Source organism: Pristis pectinata, chromosome 13, assembly GCF_009764475.1.
Source record: "Pristis pectinata isolate sPriPec2 chromosome 13, sPriPec2.1.pri, whole genome shotgun sequence".
Classification (NCBI taxonomy): Eukaryota; Metazoa; Chordata; class Chondrichthyes; order Rhinopristiformes; family Pristidae; genus Pristis; species Pristis pectinata.
The window spans coordinates 22,143,489-22,164,833 of record NC_067417.1 but is presented as its reverse complement, the minus strand read 5'-3'; the positions used below and the strand labels follow the sequence as shown (position 1 = coordinate 22,164,833).

The following is a 21,345-nucleotide window of genomic DNA, read 5'->3' as shown; positions in this document are numbered from 1 at the left end:
GTGGAAGGGGTGGGAGGTGGGGTGGGTGAGGCAGAGAGAGATCCACTGGGTATCCTCCTCTCTCTCCTGAATTCAAGCAGAACTTACCCTGCCTGTGCACGATCACAGCTATGCCATATTCCCAGAGGGATGCCACATACCACTAGCTGATTAAAGCCTGGCAGTGACTGATTGGTGCAGAATCCAGACAATCAGCCAAAAAAAGTCCTTAACATTGCAGATGATTAGCATCTTAAAGCAGTTCCAGAAAGCACCGAAAGTGGGCAGAATGACTGATAGGTAAGAGAAACCAGTCAGTGACTCAGTGGAAAGTCGCTGACAGCCCCTTTAAGGAGAGCTGCCCAAGGTCCTTCAGGCTGCTGAAGCTGCAAGCAGCTGTGCAAGTTTGAGAAAGCATTGTCTGGATTATCGATCTCCAAAGTGATGGCATTGGCATCAACTCAGCCTGCTCTGCGTGCCACTGGTGAGTGTTCGCTGTATAAGTACCAATGCCTCACCAACGTGGCAGCTGGTCCAGCTCATGCCATGTGTGTGGTGTCCTTACCAGGTGGCATTTTGAGACTGAGTCACAGCAGAAAGGTGGGTGAGTCTACTCACCTTCTTTCCTCCTCAACCTCTTTCCTCCTCAACCTCTTCCTTGCCCCAACACAAAGCAATCTTTCTAACAATCTAGTATTCATTTCCCAGCTTGGAGTCAATTTACGTCTTTCCATTTTTTCCTAAGTGAAAGGACCACTTGCCAAACATGGAAAGGGAAACGATACAAAGAACCAATAGTCATGTCGTGGTAGACAACTCCCATGGATACCCTTGTGCTACGAGGAATCTTTTCTCTGTGATGGCCCAGCGTGTCCATGTGGTGCAATGCTGTGAGTTCAGCAATAGCTGAGGCAGGATGCTCAGTTCCCTGCTCTGGCCATTGTGATGCTTTTGACTGACTTGGATTTGGAGTCCAAGGGTACCTCAGGAAAGCCTGCTCCATTTACCTCTGAAGGGACAGACTCAGACATCAGCGCATGAAGCCCCATTTAAGGTACATAGAGTCAGAGGGTAACACAGGGTCAACAGGTAATGTGAAGTGTGTAATGCTCAGTCCCCACATGCTCCTTCGTCATCATCCTTCACCTAGGCCACCTGCTCTTCCCCACTGGTACAGGGTGATAGCTGGCCAAGGTTAGCATGTCACACAGTCACTGTTGAGGCCGGCAAGTCCACATTGCCTTATATTTTGCTCCAAACCCCAGAATCCATCAAACTGCATATCTGGTGCTTCTTTTAAACAGTGAAGATAAAACGCAATGTGTGTGTGGGATGTCATTGAGACCACTCCAGCAGAGAGTTTGGGAAACTTCTAAATTATACGGCAATGCGGTGGCTGGACTTTACAGTTCCCACGTGCTTTCAGATCACCCTCCCCCCACCTCACAACGGGTCAGGAATTTAAAATCCAACCCAGATGGCACTAAAGCCAGGAAGTTATGTCAAATGCACATAAAATACTGGCTCAGACCCAGCTGAAATATCCCTTCCAAATCTGAGCACCAGAGACCAGAAACAACCCTAAGCCTTTGGACGGGCTACAGAAGAGAGTTACTGGAAGAGTTCCAGGGTGAAAGATGACAATTATGTGGACAGGCATGAGAATTTGGAGTTTTTAGAGAAGGGAAGACTGAGATCAGATTTGGCAGAGGTGTTGAAAATTATGAAGGGCTTACTGTGAATAACAAATTTCCAATGGCTGTAGGTTCATTAGCCAGAAGGGATAAACTGCAGAAGGAGATAAAAATTCAGGTCTTCGGGTTAAGAGGAGGGGAATGGGACTTATTAGGTTGCTCCCAAAAGAGCCAGCATAGGCTCCAGGGGCCAGGTGGCCAGTGCTGTACAATTATCTGATTCCATCATTCCATTTGTAATTCAGACAATGTATAAAAAGTGAAGCATTTATATGAAAAATCTACAGCAAAATACTGTGAATGCAGGAAATCCAACGAAAAGAGGAAATGCTGGAAGTCTTCAGCAGATCAGACAGCATCTATGGAAACAGGACCCAGGCTGTTGAACTCTGCTGGAAGGTTATCAACCTGAAATGTTAACTCTGTTCCTCTCTTCGCTGATGTTGCCTGTTTTGCTAAGTGGGTTAACTGCAGAATAAAAGGCAATAACATCTCGGGTAATAAATACGATTAGTACAGAAGGCATACAAGCTGAGGTAGTGATGCAAAGTTTGTGATAAGGGTTGTTCAGAACAGGAATGGAGTAGCAATTCTTCCAATAAATGAAATACAGCCAGCAGGCAAGATGGATTGTTGCTATGAGCACAAATTGTAATGGACTGAAAAAAAGAAAATATTTTCCATTTTAAGAACATATGTTAACTGCACGTTAACATCAATGAAACTATTTGTAGTAATTATAATGCACATAGGCACTCTCGTTGTAGTTTTCAACAGTGCCTAAGTGCATTGAAAAGGCAAAGACAAGAGGCTGAATGTCTTAGTCCACACAGAATTGGACAGCACAATAACACAGCAGTTAGTGTGGCTGCCTCACACCTCCAGAAACCCAGGTTCAGTCCTGGCCTCGTGTGTTGTCTGCGTGGAGTTTGTCTGTTCTCTTGTGCTCATGTTGGTTGCTGCTGGGTTCTCTGGTTTCCTTCCACATCTAAAAGATATGCTGGTAGGTTAATTGCATACTGAAAATTACCCCAAGTGTAGGTAGGTGGCAAGTGAATCAGAGTGGAGACGTTGGCCAGAGAGAGGGAGAATAGGGGCGAGTGGGAATGATGTGACTGTTCTGTCGGGAGATGGGATGGACCTGAGGGGCTGAAACACGAGTCACCTCACAAACATCAAACACGAGTCTGTCTTGCAATGCAAGTTCATTTCTCATAACTTTCAAATCTCTAGCTCACTTCAGGCACATTGTTGGATTGACATTTAATTTAAAAAAAGGAAAAAAAAATTGTTAAATGTAAGAAATTACCTCATTTTCACCTTTCAGAACTGAAGCTCTGTTTAACCTCTGACAGGTTTACATAATGAACCTGTGCAGCACAAGTTCTGCAAGTACCTCATCAGCACAGCATTCCTGCATCTGACAGATCCCAGACAGCCCCTATTAGAGGCAGCTAAATGGTTTAAGGAGCTGGATTACTTTGGGAATATAAACAATCTCACACTTCAATGAGAAGGGAGAGAAACATTTAGAAGGTTGGCTCCTAATACTTCCTGATTCACAAACCGAATGGGCAGATGGTTGAAAATCAATCAGCTATCACTGCAGAACTGGGATGTTTGATAGAAAGTAGGAAAAAGGGAGAGCTAAAGAGAAATGAAAAGACAAAATGCCAGTAACAGCATGTCAGACTGCACAGGTCGAGAGAGAAATTAGTTAACATTTCAAGTCCCTGATCTTTCAGCAGAATTAGGAAAAGTTAGAAGCTAAAGTATCTTGCTGGCAAATCCAATGTTAGTCATTAAGTTCCTTAAACCGCTTAACTCTGAATTTATACTGCAAATGATAAACTATTTATATACTCTCTTAAGCATTTCAGTTCATTGAACTGCCTAAGTTGCTTTTAATAAGGGAGGCTGGATTCTGTCAGATTTAAAAATATTTTACAAGACTGAAGGCAATACTGAACTCCCCAAACACGTAAGGTTTAGACTCAAGAGAAGCACGAAATGTCTTACATATGCACAATGAATTAATACCAAAAAATTCCCACAGCCCATCAGCTGATTTTTTATAGGTTGCTCTTGTTCTTTACACTTTGCCTTTTGCACTTAAGAGCTAAAACTGTTTCTATAAGCAGCCTGCGTCACCCATGAACTGTGCACCCAGGAGAGGGGATTTTAAGAGAAATGATTTCCAGGAACAGAAGGACTGGTACTCAGAGGACACAGATTCTGGCAAAATAAACATTTTGGAGAAACTACTTATTTTAAACGCAAGAGTCACCCGACAGATTTATGAATGTTTACTGATAAAAATCTAATGATGCCAAGCCCTGATTTATATCCAGAAAGGAAATGTGTCCAGGCAGTGCACAAAGACCAGGGTGTGTTACTGATGGGATATTTCTTTCCAAGAGTTGGCACAAATAATGTTGGCTGAATGGTCTCCTTCTGTGGTAATTGATTCAAATGAAGTCACTGCTATTTACTAGAGGCTTGGAAATGTAATTGCATTACTCTTGTGTGCTATGTGATGGAAATTCATCAGAAAAATATTCAATGCACTTACAGATTTTTGTTCCATGTGCTCAATGCATGACATCCAGGCCACTGGACATGCTGAGTGGAGTGGAATTCTTGCTACATGGCATGTTCAATTTTTTTTGTTCAAACAAGGCTTGAAAACAGCAAAGGTTTCAAAAACTGAATCAATTGCTGGGCTGAAGCCTTCTTGAGCATTATTTAGTGGAGGCCCACCCTTACCTGAGGAATCCACCTCCTTTATCACAGGCCTCCTTAAATATTCTTTCATACTGACTGGTGTCAATGTCATCGGGCACCTCAATTATCTCTCTCCACTCAACCCAATGGTCTCTTTGTCCAACCTCTTGACTGTCCTGTCATCTCCATGGCCACCTACACAATCAGCCATTCCCCCTTTGTCTCCCTGACTAAACCCAATTACTGATCAACTCCCCACAAGAACATCTTGTTCACTGAGCACCCAATGATAGACCTCCACCCCACCTATCACCCTACTTTTGACCATCTCAGCTTATGACCCTGTACCCCACCCCTGCACCCCTTCCCTTACCGACACCATTCATTAAGATTCTAGCCTTGAGGAGGAAACGCTATTCCCTGTGGCTGGTCCTTCTAGAATCAAACATTGATGCATACTTACAGAAAAGATGTGTGGAACTAGGGGCAGCCACAAAGTCAGGCAGATAGAACCACTTAATTAAGCTGGAGTGAATGGTGATAGGGGATGGCCATCTCCATGGGTAATCTGTGGAAAATTGAAGAAAATTTCCTTACTCCATTAAAATCATTTAATGTTCTGGCCTGACATTTGCAAAACTAAAGGTTTTCTAAATCACTGATATCTACCACCCTCACTTCACCATCATCACAACGATGCCCAAGAACATCGCGGAAGGGCAGAGGCTTGCAGCCTACCAATCACCTCAATAGCACTCAGCATGGTTAATTACAATTTCGGAGCACAGCTGCTTCATATTCAGTGTCAGGCCAAGGGTGAATTCAATAAATTACTTTGGTGTGAAACCACCGTGGGCTGGGAGAAACAAGGTGCTCCTCTGAACCAAAATGGCTTCCTTGGCCTAGCTTTTCCTCTCACTCCCAGGGCTTGGATCTTTACCCAAAATCCCTATGTGGCACTAACTTCTTGCTGGGCTTTATTCCTCTGGGTTCTAGATCCAGTGTTTGTCTTGCAGGGAGACATGGGCTGGAATATTCAAATTAGAAATGCAAGTTAATACAGCACAGTCTTCATGCCTGACACAAACCAAAACCCATCTGATTACATCAGCAGCCAACATGATAAAAAAGCGTGACAAGTCACTGGAAAGGAAGAACACCAATCTCTTTCTTTGTTGCAATATTAAATCATTTCCTGATGAAAATACTGAGGAGCTGAGAATAGACTTTCTGTCTGTACACCAATCCATGCTATTTTCTAGGGAGAATTTTTGAGGTGTTAACACTATCACAGTCCTTAAAGTTGTGCACAATTCATTACTATAAGAAGGGCATTGTGGAAGCTCAATTGCCCATAGTCTCTGTGCCAGAGATCCTGTTTACCTGCAAAAACTGCAGTGGGATTTGGGCCTCAGTTTTACACAAAGGAGTCAAACTGCAACTGATAGGTTCAGGTTCAGCACCTTGGCATTGAACATTACATGGGTGACGCGCCAATGAGAAATTGGATGGGGAGCATCACACGGTAATAGAACAAGCCTGATTTTCCTTCCTTTAAAGCAAATCTAACACAAAACAAGCTTGGTGACTTGGTATCTGGTTTCCCCTTGAAGGATTTTGCCCTCTGTCCTCCAACACCCAGTCAGAGAGAGTTTTTGAATTGATTCTCACAAGCTCTGGGTTCTTGGTTCAGTAGCAGTAGCTGCCATTCTGATGTTCAGTATCTCATGGAATTTACTCGTCATGAGAATAGCTTCAGCAGAGGTCAGACTGCCAGCATTATCATTCAAGAACATATATCGTTTTAAATAGAGGTTTGTGTCCCTTAGCTGTATGTGCTTCCAAACTTGGCTTCATAATCAAGCTGAATAATCATCAGTTATAAAGTCACTGACTCTCAGTTATATGGCAATTTTCATATTAGCTTGGAGACTGCTCTGATGTGGCAGATAATCAAGATTCTACTGTGGTGTATATTTAATTACATCTTAATTGATTTTTGTGAGTCATATCAAAGAGTATTAGAACAAAGACAAACCTCCAAATTTATTGCCTAGTCATCAATGCAGGGGTTTAAAAAAATCATAGCCAAACCAAATTAATACAAACTGGATCTGGACTTGGTAAAATACTAAGTGCATTCTGTGCTTTGCAATGGTCTGTAATTACAACCAAACATGCTGTAGCTGTGTGATCTCCATTTACATCCTCTCTGCATGTATTACTGGAATTTAAAAATTCTTAAACTAAAGAGGCATGGATGATTTGACTTGATCTTTGGCTCCATAAACAGCTGTATGCAATAGTAGTGGTTAGTTGTGCAAGTGCATCTACTTATAGAGATCACACAACAACCAGAATGTTGCACGACCATTTAAAGTGCATCTTTGTCAAGATTAAAGCAGCCCACTAGACTGGCATTTCCTCCACCTTTATAGCATCGTGCCCCCTATGTGTACCATATAACACACAGCAGCAACTCACCAAGGCTCTTTCAAGAGCTCCTCCCAAACCCATAATGTCTACCTCCAAGGGCAGCCATGGAGCACCATTCCCTGCACCTTTCCCTCCAAGTCATACACTATCATGACTTCATCATCAAAACCTGGGTCAAAAACATGGAACCTCCTAATAGCATATTGGGAGAACCTTCATCACCTGAACCTTCATCACCTGGACCAGCATAGTTCAAACAAACTGGCCTTGCCAGCAACACCCATATTCCACCTGCAATCAAAGTAAAATAGGGAAGAACTCAATACCTATACAGAGAGCTGGAGGAATTCCCAGACACAACAGGTATTGGTACAACAGGAAAAGGGACTGGAAGAGGCAGTACTTGGGCCAAAGCCTGGCAATTGCCTGCCTTTTACGTCTGGTCACAATGGCAATCAACCAGCTAGCATGAATTATTGCAAGAAAGTTCATCCGCTGCCCAATCACATTGACTGTCATTAAGAGGCAAACCTGTGACAAAGAACATAGATAAGAGAACAATTAAAGGCAAGTACAAGAAACTGTGATTCTGAAATAAAAAGATATTTAGGGCAAGAGCACAGAAAGCTTTTTGTCTTTGAGACTATATACATAGACATATGTAATATTGACCTAGGAGGCAACATATAAAATTTAAATCCATGATCTTACTAAATTACAAATGACAATTTGATCAAACTAAAAGGGTCTGATATGCTCTGGCTGTGCCCATTAGCCCTCAAAACCTACTAATTATATTGTCACTGGTACAACAGAACCCTCCCTTCAGACTAAGAGATCTTTCGCCATGGCCTGATGTGACATAATGGCGTTGAGAATACAGTTCAACAATAGTGACAGCCAAGGTCAATTTTTGGATGAAGAAAACAAATTAATAATGTTAAAACATGGCCATTTCTCTAAAAGAGTCATATAGAATCATATGGCAAAGAAATAAGGCCCTTTGGCTCACCATGTCCATGCCAACCTTTTTTGCCCACCTGTACTAATCCCACATGCCTGCATTAGGACTGTATCCTAACTGTATCTGAGCGGCCCATTTCTTTTTAACTAAAGCATCTTAGCTGCTTATTTAAGAGAGCAAAGAAACACATGATTATTTAACTGCTTGTGATCATTTAAAAGTGTGCTATTTACACGTGAACTTGATTGGTAGCATTTCACCTACCTCTAAACCAAACTTGTAGAAGAAGAAATTGCTGAAATATTTGGCACAACTGATGACACTTTCATCCAGGTGCTGCCGAGTTATCTCTGGAAAGATGGTACCAGTGGTGGGTTGGGGCAGCTGGTTATACTTGCGGAAATGCTCTTGGTGCCGGTATACAGTTATCTCAAAAATTAGTAACATTAGCAGAAGAAGATGGTTCTGGATGAGGTGGAAAATGAAATGCAAGCAAATTATTTCAAGGAGTTCTGTGTGCCATTGAAAACAAAATGACCAAAATGTTGGAGATAAAAATTCACCTGGACTATTTCTGACACTTCTCTTCCCCTTGCGCCCATAGGAGGTGCAATACTTGTCCCTACACCTCCTTCATCACCACGAGGGGCCTAAATGGCCCTTCCATGTCAGGCAGAGATTCACATATACCTCCTCCAACCTGGTCTATTTCATTTGATGCTCACAATGTGGCCTCCTATACATTGGCGAGATCAAGCGTAGGCTCAGGAACTGTTTTGTGGAGCTTCCATTGTGTGTCATTTCAACTCTCCTGCCCATTCCCACACCAACCTGTCTGTCCTAGGCTTTCTCCACTGCCACTGTGAGGCCAAACGCAAACTAGAAGAACAGCACCTCGTATCCCACTTGGGTAGCCTACAGCCATTTTTCTCTAATGGAGTCGAATCAATTTCGGATAACCCACTCCCACCATGTTGCTTTCCCACTCCTACAGATCCACCCAGGTTCTCTCTCCCTTTGTTCACTTTTTCCATTTCTCCCCCCTCCCACCTGGTCCATCTGCCCATCACCCACATACGTATCTACCTGGGTTTCTTCTCCCTTGGTTCACCTTTCTTAACCCCTCTCCACCCGGCACCACCTGCCAACTTTCTTCTTCTTTTCTTATGTTTCCACCTCTGTCTCAACACACCCCTTCCCCTCCTACCCCCAACATTCAAGCTGGGCTCATCTGCTCAACAGCACTCGAGTTAGACAAGCAAATCCACTAGTGTAGGTCAGTGTCTAGGTATTCTGTGAAGTGGCTTATCTCCTGGCTGTCCTGAGCCTCTTCATAAATTGGAGTGTGATGAAATACTCTCCATTGTTTAAATGGGTGCAGCCACAGCAACAAGATGATTGACACCATCTCTGCTTTTGATTGGCACTTCCTGAGCATCAACACTTTCCATCATCTATGGCTTGTGCCGGTGGTAAGTTCTCACTGCATGATCCATTGCAGCAACTCGTTGAGGCTTTTTCAACAGTAAACCCCATACTGCCCTCCATCAAGGAGAACAATAGCTACAGGTATTTGACAAGACCATCACAAGATATTTCCTTCCAGCTCACACCCATCCTGAGCCAGATACTCTAACAGCAGTTAGACTACCTACAGCAGGCAGGCTCCATCAACTTTGGAAGACTCACCAACACCTTCTGAGAGCAAGTAGGAAAGAGATGGGAAAAAACAGTTTTGCCAGCAGCATCCTCAAATTAATTCAAGGAACTTCCTGCAGGGTGTGTAATAGACAGTAGTCATGCCATAGTGTAAAGTTAAAATGCCCTCCTTACATGCTAATAGTTTTTTTAATATGGGTCAGAGCTATTGAAGACAATTTCCCCACTCTTCTGCCCTAATTGGCACAGACGTTGATCACTCACTTGGAGGTAAGCAAGAATGGGAAATTCTTTTCTGAATCCAAACCAGTTGGCAGGGTCCACGGGCCCTCTGTACAGTGCAGAATGCATGATTTCATCCGGTTTTAGATTAGTCTCATTTGGAGAGAGCTGCAGAAAAAAATATTTCTGCTTATCAATTTAAAAGTACCATGTAAAAATTAAACAAGAATAGCAGCATCTGTACATTTAGAATAACTTAGATATAACAAATGTTACAAACTTTAGGTGATATAAGCAAGGAAGAAAATAGAGAGAAGGGTGAAGGGATACAGATTTCTAGAAGCCCAATGGAATCATAAATACAGTAAAGAACAGTGTCAGATAAATCAATCCTAACTGCACTTATTTTTATAATTGGAAGAAAGAACTGTGGTTAGCTCATTGTGAGCCCACTAAACACTCTTGGGACAAGAATGTAGATGGAGGTTAACAGATCCAATCTTGTATTTTGTGTATCCTTACAAAGATAAATCTTGGACATTGCTGAACCTTTTCCTGTGACTAACTGAGCATTGTTATCTATACACATCAAATGCACAAATTTCCTACCGTTGTGCAGTTGCTGGAATACTCTGTTGGATTTACAATCTTCAGCTGATACAGCATTTTACAGACAACAATGATGCAAGCCCACAAAGTAGAAATGCAGGAAGCCATTGGACGGAACTTGGTATACGGCATCGCAAATGACCAGAGGACGATGAAGAGAAAGTTCATGACGGAAGGCTTGAAAACAATTAAGAAAAATTAGGAAAATGTACTTTGCTTTCCTGAAACCCTGCCAGTTGAAGAAATAAACCTTGATAAGTTACTGAACTGATTCCCTTTACAAAGGTGGAGAAACAATAGTGAAGAAACAGCATAGTCTGATAGCGAAATTTAATGATGAAAGTCATGTTCATTATCATAATTTCTCGGTGCTGTCACAATGATCAGCAACAATCAAGTTACAATAGTGCAGACAGTGAGAATTTTACACTTACCTGCAAGAAAGAGATAACAAGACAAAGTTCACTGATTTGTGACTTAATTCTCAATCTGCCAAAATTTTTAGATACCATTACTGAGAGATTCATACCTCTTTCAGTGCGACCCACACACTGAACAGGGCCACAAGTTTCATCACATGCAATTCCAGGAGCCTCCAAATTATCACTTGGATGCAGTTGAGGATCTTGGAGAATTTCAGGAAAAGTACAAGGAGGCGGTCGATCACTAAGCCCCACTTATTGTAAACAACTGCAACAAAAGAATGAGAGAATGTGGGCAGGCCACCTCATATGAAAACATACAGCATAAGCAATTACAGATAAACTGCTATATAACTTCTCTAACAACAATTCATTTTATAACATATTTAAAAAACAAGCACAAGTCATGGACACTGAATCTTGCAGTCTACAACTATTAACTTTGAAACAAAATTTATACCTACATTAGTTAGTTTGTGCATGAACTAATGCAGAATTTTAGACATGTGCTTCCATCCAGCAGGAAACAGGTGTGAGAACATGGAACCGGCAGGAATGTGAAGTCTTGTCCAAGTTAATTCCAGTATTTATTTATTTCCTGTCCACCAACCAACCAGAGTGAGGGATGACCACTGCCCCACATTAACATCTCCAGTAACTACAGTTACCTTCGTGAGTACATTTACCATTTAACTTTCTAATATTAAGTACTCAAGATGATTTTTCAGATGTAACAACGCAGTCAAATCTTTTCATTCTTTTAAGAATCAAATAACAGATATTTGCTCTTTAACTAGTTACTGGCTCATCTCACCACAGGAGATCCAATTATTAAATTTGAAAAGGGATTCGAAAGGAGAAGGAATTTGGTGCAAATACAAGAACATACTTTCCCCTTCAAGCCTGCGCCCCTCTGCTGGAGGATGCTCATCGTCCTCACAGTCTGTGCCTTCTGCTGCCCCATTCTGAAGGAGTTCAGGACCAGCTGCTCTGTGTTGCAAATGCACAAAGGACAAAATTACCTTGAAATATATCTGACTTTGAGTTATTTCCTTTCATTTTAACATTTATTATTGCACAAACAAATCAATCCATTAAATATTCCTTTTCTTTTTACAACCATCACATTTATGTGAATAGGTGATGATAATGCAAGAGGGTCCTCAACATTTGTGCTAATAAAATGCTTGCCATTTACCCCCCTTCATTCTGTTGTATTCATCAAACCTTCTGCAGTATATTAATGGCATGCAAAGAGGGAAGGAGACATACAAGTCCATGTTCATGTATCCTCAACATTGTTTTCTTTTTATAAAACCCATCACCTTCCTGAGTGCCAGATCAAAACTTAAAAAATGTCACACAACATTTTATTTGATTAAAACTTGGGACTATTTTATACAACTTCCCCATTGAGCTTTACTATTGCTTTATTAATGACAGAGGAAGAAATAGGAGAATATTAATCTTGTGAGTGTGACCCAACCCACTCAAGGCCTCAGAGATCTCTGAAGTGTAAGGACTCAAGGGAAATGTGGTGAATGCAGGAAAGTGTTGCTGAGATAAAAGATCAGCCATGATAATATTGACTGGCAGAAGAGATACAATGGACCAAAATATGGTCCACATCTACATTATGTGCCCTTCAATTAATAACAGATGAGAAAAACAGAAAATTTTTTAGATGGTGAGAGAGGCTGGTGCTGATATTCAAAGGGTCCAAGGTGCACTTGAACATGAATCACTGAAGGCCAACATGCATGTGAAGCAAGTGATTTGCAAAGGAAATGATATGTTAACCTTTATTACAAAGAGAGCTTGGTTACAGGAGTAAGGAAATCTTGTTGAAGTTGTACACAACATTTTGGTGAGTCTTCACCTGAAGTGTTGTGTGCAGTTTTGATCTCCTTACCTAAGAAAGGATACACTTGCCAAAAAGAGAGTGCAGCAAAGATTCACCAGACTGAAGCACTGTAAATGATTTGCTGTATGAGGAGAGATTGTGTAGACTGGAACTGTATTTTCTGGAGTTTAGAAGATTGAGGAGATCGCAATGAAACTTGCCAAAAGGATTATTCATATCCCTTGATTCCCACAATGCTCCAAAATTCTATCAATCTCGGTTTTAAATAAACTTAATGATTGAGCTTCCACAGTCAACTGGAGTACAGGCTGTCCCCGGGTAAGAAATGGGTTCCATTGTTACAGACATCCATAAGTCGATTTTGTCCGTATGTCGGAAAATAGACAAAAAGTTACTTGATTTGGTAACCACACCTCTGCAGTATTGTAATGAATGGCATCAAAAGCTCGTAAGACTAATAAGAAAGAACTCAAAGTGGAGAGAGAGAGGAAACTAGTTCTGCAATTTATAGGAACGAACGCATATACATATGTCAGACTTGATATTATGGGAGCTTGTTCGTACGTAGGGGTGTCTGTACATTGGGAATTCTTAACCTGGGGATAGCCTGTAGAGAATTCCAAAGGTTCATCACCCTCCGAATGAAACAATTTCTCCTAATCTCAGTACAAAATGGCCCACCTCTTATTCTCAAACTGTGACCCCTGGCCCTGGACTCCTGAGTCAGCAGAAACATCTCTCTGCATCTAGCTTGTCAAGCCCTTGTAAGAGTGGTGCTGAAGTGGAAGATGATTCGTGAGCTTATGGATGCATGGTCTACTCCTACTCCTATTTCTTATGCTTAATTGGATATATGCAAATAGTCACTGAGTGAGGTGTGGGACAGTAATGCTCACTGTATTTAATGTTATAAGAATTATCAATGCATAATGTCCATCAGTTTCCATTGAACTGCACCATAACAAAGAGCTTCATCTGGGACAGAGAGAAAGCTGGCAGCAAAACAGAAAGTGGATTTTTACTGCACCAGAAGCAATTTATTCCTTCTCAAAGTTCCTGAATTTTTTTACTTGTCTGCACTCTTCCAAAGGCAATGGCTAATGCAGTGGCACGACCTGATCAGTACTGTATCCAGGTAGCTGTTCTTAACCTTTTAACAATCTTGCACAAAACCGTGCCCTGTGTTGCAAAAATAACATTTCCATGTAGCGAGTGCATTTTTATCTAAGTTTACCCAAACCAGTCAGCTAGCTCTGAAATTCAATGCAACAGTAAATAATAACTCTTAAAAATACTATTAAATGTTGCCACAGTGGTGTAGCTATATTATGGAAAATTGCAGGTTGGCATCTGTTAACAGCTGTGCTTTGTGGAAAAGTTAGCAGGCTGAACCTTGGATCAATAATGAAATGGACCAACTCTGAGCAATTATGCAGCTTAGTAAAAAAATAATAACAGGAAAAGAATCATCTGCAAAAATCAGAGGATTACATACCCACACCTGTGTTCTACATGCAATGACAGACCAACTGATTGTCAAAGTGAAAACATTACAAAACCAAAATAGGGATGTGGCAAAATCGATAAAGAAATAGAATAACAACACTTACTCCTCAGAACGTGCTGCTAAATTTTCCTTCAGCCTACATGTGAAAAGAAAGCAAATAGCAAATAAACAGTGGAAATTGGTAAATGCTCCTAAATGTAATTACGTAATAAAGAAAAATGCGTATGGCTAACCTACCTGTCAATGCTCTAATTGCTGGCTGAGGGGTATAATCATCAGGGTTGATTTTAACCCCATTTGTCTGGCAGAAGATGTGCGGGAAGGCAGTTAAATTCTCCAAAATGTCATTTACCCAACACAATGTAACTTCAAACACTCCTTGATTACACTATTGAGGTGCACTTCAGATTAAATATAGATTCCCAGAAAGCCACGGAAAAACTCCACAATCACCTTAAGAAGCCCTTCACGTGTGTTAATTGACTCCCTGAAACAAAGTCTGATTGTAACTCCACAGTAATGCTCAGGTGGTTTAAAAGCCCAGCTGGACTGGACACCATTGTAGTAACAGCACCTCTAATACTTGGGGCAGGAACTGAAGGTTATGGGGACAAAAGCAGGCGGCATTCTTCCAGGTTTCCTTGGGGATAATACTTGGGAGATTTTAAACTGTTGGTCCTCATTAACATTTTGTGACCTTGGTGATTACAGTGGGTGTCGGGGTGGAGAAGGAAACCATGCAGTTGTCTGTTACTACTTAAGTTTGAAGGAAGCATTCTCCATTTGGGCAAACCATGCTGTGTATGGCCAGAGGAGGCAGAAGCCCAGCACAGATGAGGCTAAGTGTTTCTTGTTGGGCCAGGAAAGAGCCCAGCCTTTGTGGATCACAAGGAACCTTCCAAAAATGTAACAACGTATCACATCATTGGGTCCTTCTAGCTACCAATGTATTTCTAAAAGATCTAACTTTGAAGGTGGAAAAGCTCTAGATAATCTATATATTCCAGGATACAAATGGACACCCAAATTCGATGGAAATAAAAAAAGTGCAATTTCCATAAAGAAAGACCATTTTTGGGTTCCTATTTTATGCCCAGATGGCAAGTTGAAAATATACCTCATTGTCAAGGTTTGGGAATCTCAGACTTACAATAGTTTCAGTGTTCCCTCCATTACGATAATCACGGTGTCTATATGTGACTATTCATACTGAGAGATAAATAAACCTAAAATTATTCTGTGCTTTACTTCATAGTCAATGGGACAAAACCTAGTCTGGGAGGTTTAGTGTGATCACCCTATGTTGTGTGTTTTCTTTATTAATGCACAAGCTTTATTAGAATAACTTATTCCATTTACTATCTGCATTAGCTCTTTTTGTATGATCAAACCAGATGCATTCAAGTCCTACCGGTGCAATGGGCCTTTTCCATTTGTGGGTACGTGCTCCAGATCAGTGATCTGCATGAAACGGCGATGGAAGTAGTGCAGCTGTAGAATACAGGACAGCAGGAAAAAGGCAGGGATCAAGATGCTGGAGAAGAGCTCACTGACACCGAATTTCTCCAATCCCATATCACCTAACCTGGATATTCAAAAGAACAACATTTATCCGGACCAAGTATATTGAAAAATTCCTCAATAACAAAATGTCTTCTCTAGCCATCTTGTTTTTTGACATGAATGGAAACCATTTACTTATTACAGTTACCACATAAGGACATTAAAAAGATTTATGGCTTACTGACTTCTGAGTCTGTGCCACTGGACATAATGAAACTGCCCTGCCAAGATTACTGGCACATTTTCCAATGCTCCTGCATCCAATGCTGCTCATTCTGTTAAGTCATTGTAGGGTTTTTGGACACTGACACCAAATCCTCAAACAGCATTAAGGAATAAAATCAGCCGGCTGATGAATGAGCAATAGTTCCTCAAAGTTCTGTTACAGCTGCCTTGGGTATGAAATTACTTTGTCTGTCGCAGGGTTGATAGCTTATGGACCAGAGGGCTCCAAATTCTAGTCAGGAAACTGCTTTACAACACCTTTAATTTCCTTTCTTAATCAAAGAATGTGGGCATCATTGGCAAACCATTCCTTGGTTGTGCTGAGGATCCTCCCTGAATCACTGTAGCGTGTGAAGGCACAGCCATAGTGCATTGCTGCAGTATTTCAGAGTCAACAGCTTTGCTATGGGTCATACGCCAAGCGAGATAAGGGCAACAGATTTCCTTCCCCAAAGGATGCTGGTGAACCAGACTGGCTTTAAATAACAATGTTAGTTTCATGGTCTCTGTAACTGATGCTAGGTTTTTATTTTAGATGTATTTAATTAACTGAATTTAAATTTTACTAATGTTGTTGTGAGATTTGAACTCCTTCTGATCAGCAGTCCATGCCTTTGGATTACAAGTAACGTAAGTATTATCCTAGCTCTAAAGTGACAATCTTTAAAATTCCATATTTTAAATTCCAGATCACTTTTCTTTTAAGTAGTATGGTGATGGAGTTTTTTAAAAAAATAGAATTTTAAAAAAATGTGCTGTGATTCCATTCTCAACTTCAAAAGGGAAAGACAAATTGTACAAGGTAAAGGGCCTGCACAGACAGGATGAACCAAATGGCCCCGTGCTGAACAATCCCATGAATAATTCCACTCTTATGCGGTTAGCTGTTCCAGCCACCTTGTCCAGAAAGGAACCACACTTATCCTTTTCTCTTCCAGGAAAACATTGGCCAAGTTCCCATATCCTATGGAGAATCTTTTTTTAAATAAAGATGCAGTGACAGAGAACATTAAGCACAGTTCAAATAAATTTTGAAGGAAAAAATTACATCTTTTAAATTTTCTCACTGTGTGCCTACACCTCACAGAAAACCAGGTTTACTAATATTTCAATATTTCTGACATGTAATATTTCAACAGTTAATCCATAAAACAGACAAATTTTCCAGAATTAAAATGGCACATACTGTTTTTCTGTTAATCCTGTAAAGTTTATCCAGTAATGTGGGAAGTCATCAAATTGAAAAGTGTAAACTGAAATGAGGACCAGCATTGTGTAGGCAACAACCAACCACCAGAACAGCTTCAGCAACTTCCGCCACAGAAAGTAACAGACCTAGCAAAATGAACAGCAAGAATAAAACATTAGCAAAAGGCAGCAGAGATTGAAAACTTCAGCTGCAGAGGGCATTTGGAACAGCTTGAAATAGTACATTATTACAACACTTTTAATTTTTTCATGGGATTTGCACGTCACTGACAAAGTCAGTATTTATTCCCCATCATTAATTCCCCTTTGACCTGAGCAGATGCTAATTCATAGCAGAAACCACACTGATGGAATTGGAGTCACATCTAGGTCAGAATGGGTAAGGATTTCCTTCCAATTTATGACACTGGTGAACCAGACAGGATTTTTACAGCAGTAGTTTTAAATGAACACATCACAGAGTTATCCCCTTTAATCTTCACTCAGGCCCTATCCAATCAGAGGCAAGCACACCTGGTTACATCAGAAGCTGTGTATGCACAGTTATATCAAGCCTTATATGTATTTCATAAAAAAGTATGTTCTTAAATAGCTGTTGATTAAAACTGATTTCTGATGGGGTAAGGTTTTTTTTGCTGTTGATTAATTTTACTGTCTTCTCACCTGATAGAATGACAGGCAAAGGAGGAAAAGGAACATATAAACAATTTTATAGACTACTATTCTTCCAGTGAAACTGACAACGAAGAACATCCCTCCACAAATGTAAATCCAATACTTGGCATAGAAACTCATTACTATTTCCCCAAGCGCTTTCAAAACTTCATTCTTCTCCTGACCTGTAATAGGGAAAAAGATATACAATGAATGTGTAGAAGTTGCAGAAATCAATGTTTCTGCATGTCAGATTTTAACTGAAAGTAATTAAATTTTCCTTTATAGTGAGTCAGAATACGGTCAAATTCCAACCCAAATGGTCAAACGCTTTTCCAAATTTACCTTTCACTGGGGAAGGAATTTTCTTTGCGAGTTGAACCAAGTTCTCATTTTTCTGACCATGCAATGCAAGATAAACAAACCTAAGATGGGGACATACTTTATAGATTGGACAAAACGAAACATATTAGTTACAGCATGTGTCTTGTCTGTTTGAATGCAGTCACTTTCCTGTTTAGACTTCAGAGCTACAACGCATCTCTCTGTATCTGGCCATTTGAGAAAATCAACAGAAGTTATTCAATCAACCTGTCATAAATTTGGTTTACTTAACTTCTGTTGCTAGAAGCTAAATGAATATCTACCTAACTCACCAGCATCTCCGGCTATCTTTAATTGGAAGATACACCAGAACCTAAAGATCTTGAAGGTTCCAAGGTAGCTTGTAATGTATGAATTTATATTTCCTCTTCTAACTTTGGTTCACCTAGCAATTAATTTTTCTAAAAATTAGCTGAATTTATTGCACTTTAAACCTGAATTAAGGACTTGCTGGGCTTTTTCAGAGGTAGTTAAGAGTTGACCTTATTGCTGTGGGTCTGGAGTTACAGAGAGGCCTAACTGGACAAGGATGGAAGATTTCCTTCCCTAAAGGAACAAACTATTTAACTATTTAATGAACTAGACGGGATTGTTTAATGAAAATCAAACAGTTTCATTGTCACCTACTGCTGATGTGGCATTTTATTCCAGCTTTACTTAACTGAATTTTAATTCCTTGGGTTCTGATGGGATCAAACTTATGTTTCTTGATCGATTGCCCGAGCCCCTAGTTTCTAGTTTTGCCAACATCAGGAATTTGATTTAGCCAGAATTATCCAAATAGGGAATGCAGCCACATCTCTCCAGATGGAAATTTTGATTGCAAGAATGTCCATCACTCACCTGCCTCAGGCACAGTTACTTCTTTCAGCGGCACCTCTTTCTGCTTCAAGCATTTTTCTTTTACAAATTGGCGCAATAAGAGCCAAAAAGTGAGTGTGTACAACAGCTGAGGGTAAAACGAGATGAAATCATTAGTATTCATAGCTTCAGCTGTAGGACATGGCCATTCCTTAAATGGACACAGAGCAAACCAAATTATTTTTGTAAAAGATAATAAAAATTGACATTTCTTTGTTTTCTGATATCTCCAGTGACTCCTTTCGAAAAATGTCGTGAGGGCAAGACGGGGCTTGTTTGGGGGTGAATTCAGTACAAAATGGCTCAATCGTTAGCCCAAGCTAACTTGTGATAAAGTTGGGTCAGGTTTTGGAACACTTGAGACATCAAGGCAAATAAGGACATAGGAGGAGGGTTGACAAGGTTGACAAAATCCTGAAGGAAGAGAAGGGCTTCAAGAGGGAACTCCAGGGAACAATGCATACTGGCCAGGAGGCACAGCTGTCAATGGTGGGGAGAGGGGATGGGAGGAGGCACAGATGCCCAGACCCCGGGAAATGGAGAAATCTGGGAAAACACTTCCCAGTACTGGAGCGGATTACAGAGACAGGGAGTAGGGAATGACACTAGTAAATTAGACAGAAGATTGAGAATTTAAATCTGAGGTGTTGGGAGGCAGGTTGTGTTCTTGCAAGCACAAGGAAGAGACATTTAGGGGGAGGTTAAGGATGAGCAGCAGATGAGCTGAACCTTACAAATACTGGAGTTTGAGAGCCTGCCCAAGGGTGTGCTGCAGTAATCACATCTGAAGGTCACAAGAGAAGGGAAGAGATTGCAGCAGATGAACCAGAGCAGGCAAAGGTTCATGTAAAAACAGACATTGTGATAGATTGGAGAGGGAATCGAAAACTCAGCGTGAGGATGAGATGAGGACCGAGGCCATGGACAGACTGCTGCACTGAGGCATTGGGCATGAAGGATACCATTAGTGACTAGTCTGTAGAATTTATGGTCTAACCGATATTTAATGAGGAAACTGTGGGCTCATCAAAGGTTGGATGTGAAACAACAGTCTTTCTTTTCTTTCATTCATTCACAGGACATGGGCATTGGTGGCAAGGCCAGCATGTATTCCCGGTCTCTAACTGCTCATCATTAACTAGGGATGATTTGCCACCTTGAACAAATGCAGTTTAGGTTATGAAATACTCCCACAGTCCTGATAGGGATAGAGGTTCAGCATTTTTATTCAGGAATGTTTACAGAATGGCGAAACATTTTCACGTCAGGATGAGACATTTCTTGGATGGGTCTTTGAAGCGGCAGTGTTTCCATCAGCTCATTGCTCTTGTCCTCCTAGGTGCTAGGGGTCTGACACCACTGAAGGGATCAGTGGCAAGATCAATCTATGTGTCACCAGTAGGGGCAAAACATAGAATCAAGAGGGTAGAGATGGAAATTGAAATGATCAAGGATTGGCTTTTGGTTGGTGAAATGGCTGAAGGCAGAAGTAGTTGCGTGCGAATCTCGTGTGGTGGGACTTGGGAGGGGACGAGTACACATAAAAGGTTTTAAATGGGCGTGAGAGTAAAACAAGGTGAGAAGATGCCAGAGGAACAGAGGGCAAGGCCAAGGTGAGACTCAGTGATAAGGCTTGGACTTTAATTGTGCACCTGGTGGAGAGTGTGGCCTGGCAGGGGGTCTGCTGTAAAAGGAGATAAAACCAAGACTGATAAAGCCTCCTTCGGTAAGCACATGCATCAGATTATGGAAAAGACTGACCATTAAACCGAGGCACAAACAGTGATTCTCCATGTGGACTAAACCAAGCTGTGTCAGAACCACAAATCCAATTTTGGTTGGAAGTTCTTCAGCCAAGTCCATTCCCCAGATATATTGCAGGCTGCAGAGCATGATTCCGTACAGCAGAATGAACGGAGAGCAGAACATGGCAAGCTGTCGTCGACTACGGACAATCCAGATCAGGCAAGCCCAAATCAAAAGCACAAAGGTTAACCAGCTGTGAAATGTAATACTCCAAACCTGGAAAAGGAGGACATTAAAACACTCAAAAAACAGAATGCATGAAAAATGTTATCACCAAATATTTTGAGGATTGGTATAAAAAACTGCTCTTTTTAAGCAGAATCCATCTTAAAGGTATTCACTATCACTTTGGATTCAACGTCCTAAAAATCTGATTGGCCCAAAAACTGATACATGTACATCTCAACCTTGTACTTTCTACCCCAGGTCACACACAGTAGTCATGGGGCCTCCTCATTACCTGGGATCAGTTGAGCAGCCATTATTTAATGATATCAGCACAACTGTTTCAGGGACTGAATATTAAGCTCTCTGAAGACACTTACAGGCAGCCGTTGTCTCTT

General features: G+C 41.1%; 1 protein-coding gene across 1 annotated transcript in view; it reads right to left on the bottom strand.

Annotated features, from left to right (window-relative positions):
- piezo1 (piezo-type mechanosensitive ion channel component 1) overlaps positions 1-21,345 on the bottom strand; it is a 217,726-nt gene that overhangs the window by 45,602 nt on the left and 150,779 nt on the right. Inside the window, 13 exon segments of the mRNA XM_052028089.1 lie at positions 4,861-4,965; positions 7,160-7,364; positions 8,062-8,262; positions 9,721-9,846; positions 10,288-10,464; positions 10,817-10,977; positions 11,599-11,699; positions 14,184-14,216; positions 15,492-15,665; positions 17,055-17,203; positions 17,741-17,916; positions 18,959-19,064; positions 20,738-20,998. Coding sequence (XP_051884049.1) covers positions 4,861-4,965; positions 7,160-7,364; positions 8,062-8,262; positions 9,721-9,846; positions 10,288-10,464; positions 10,817-10,977; positions 11,599-11,699; positions 14,184-14,216; positions 15,492-15,665; positions 17,055-17,203; positions 17,741-17,916; positions 18,959-19,064; positions 20,738-20,998 — 1,975 coding nt within the window.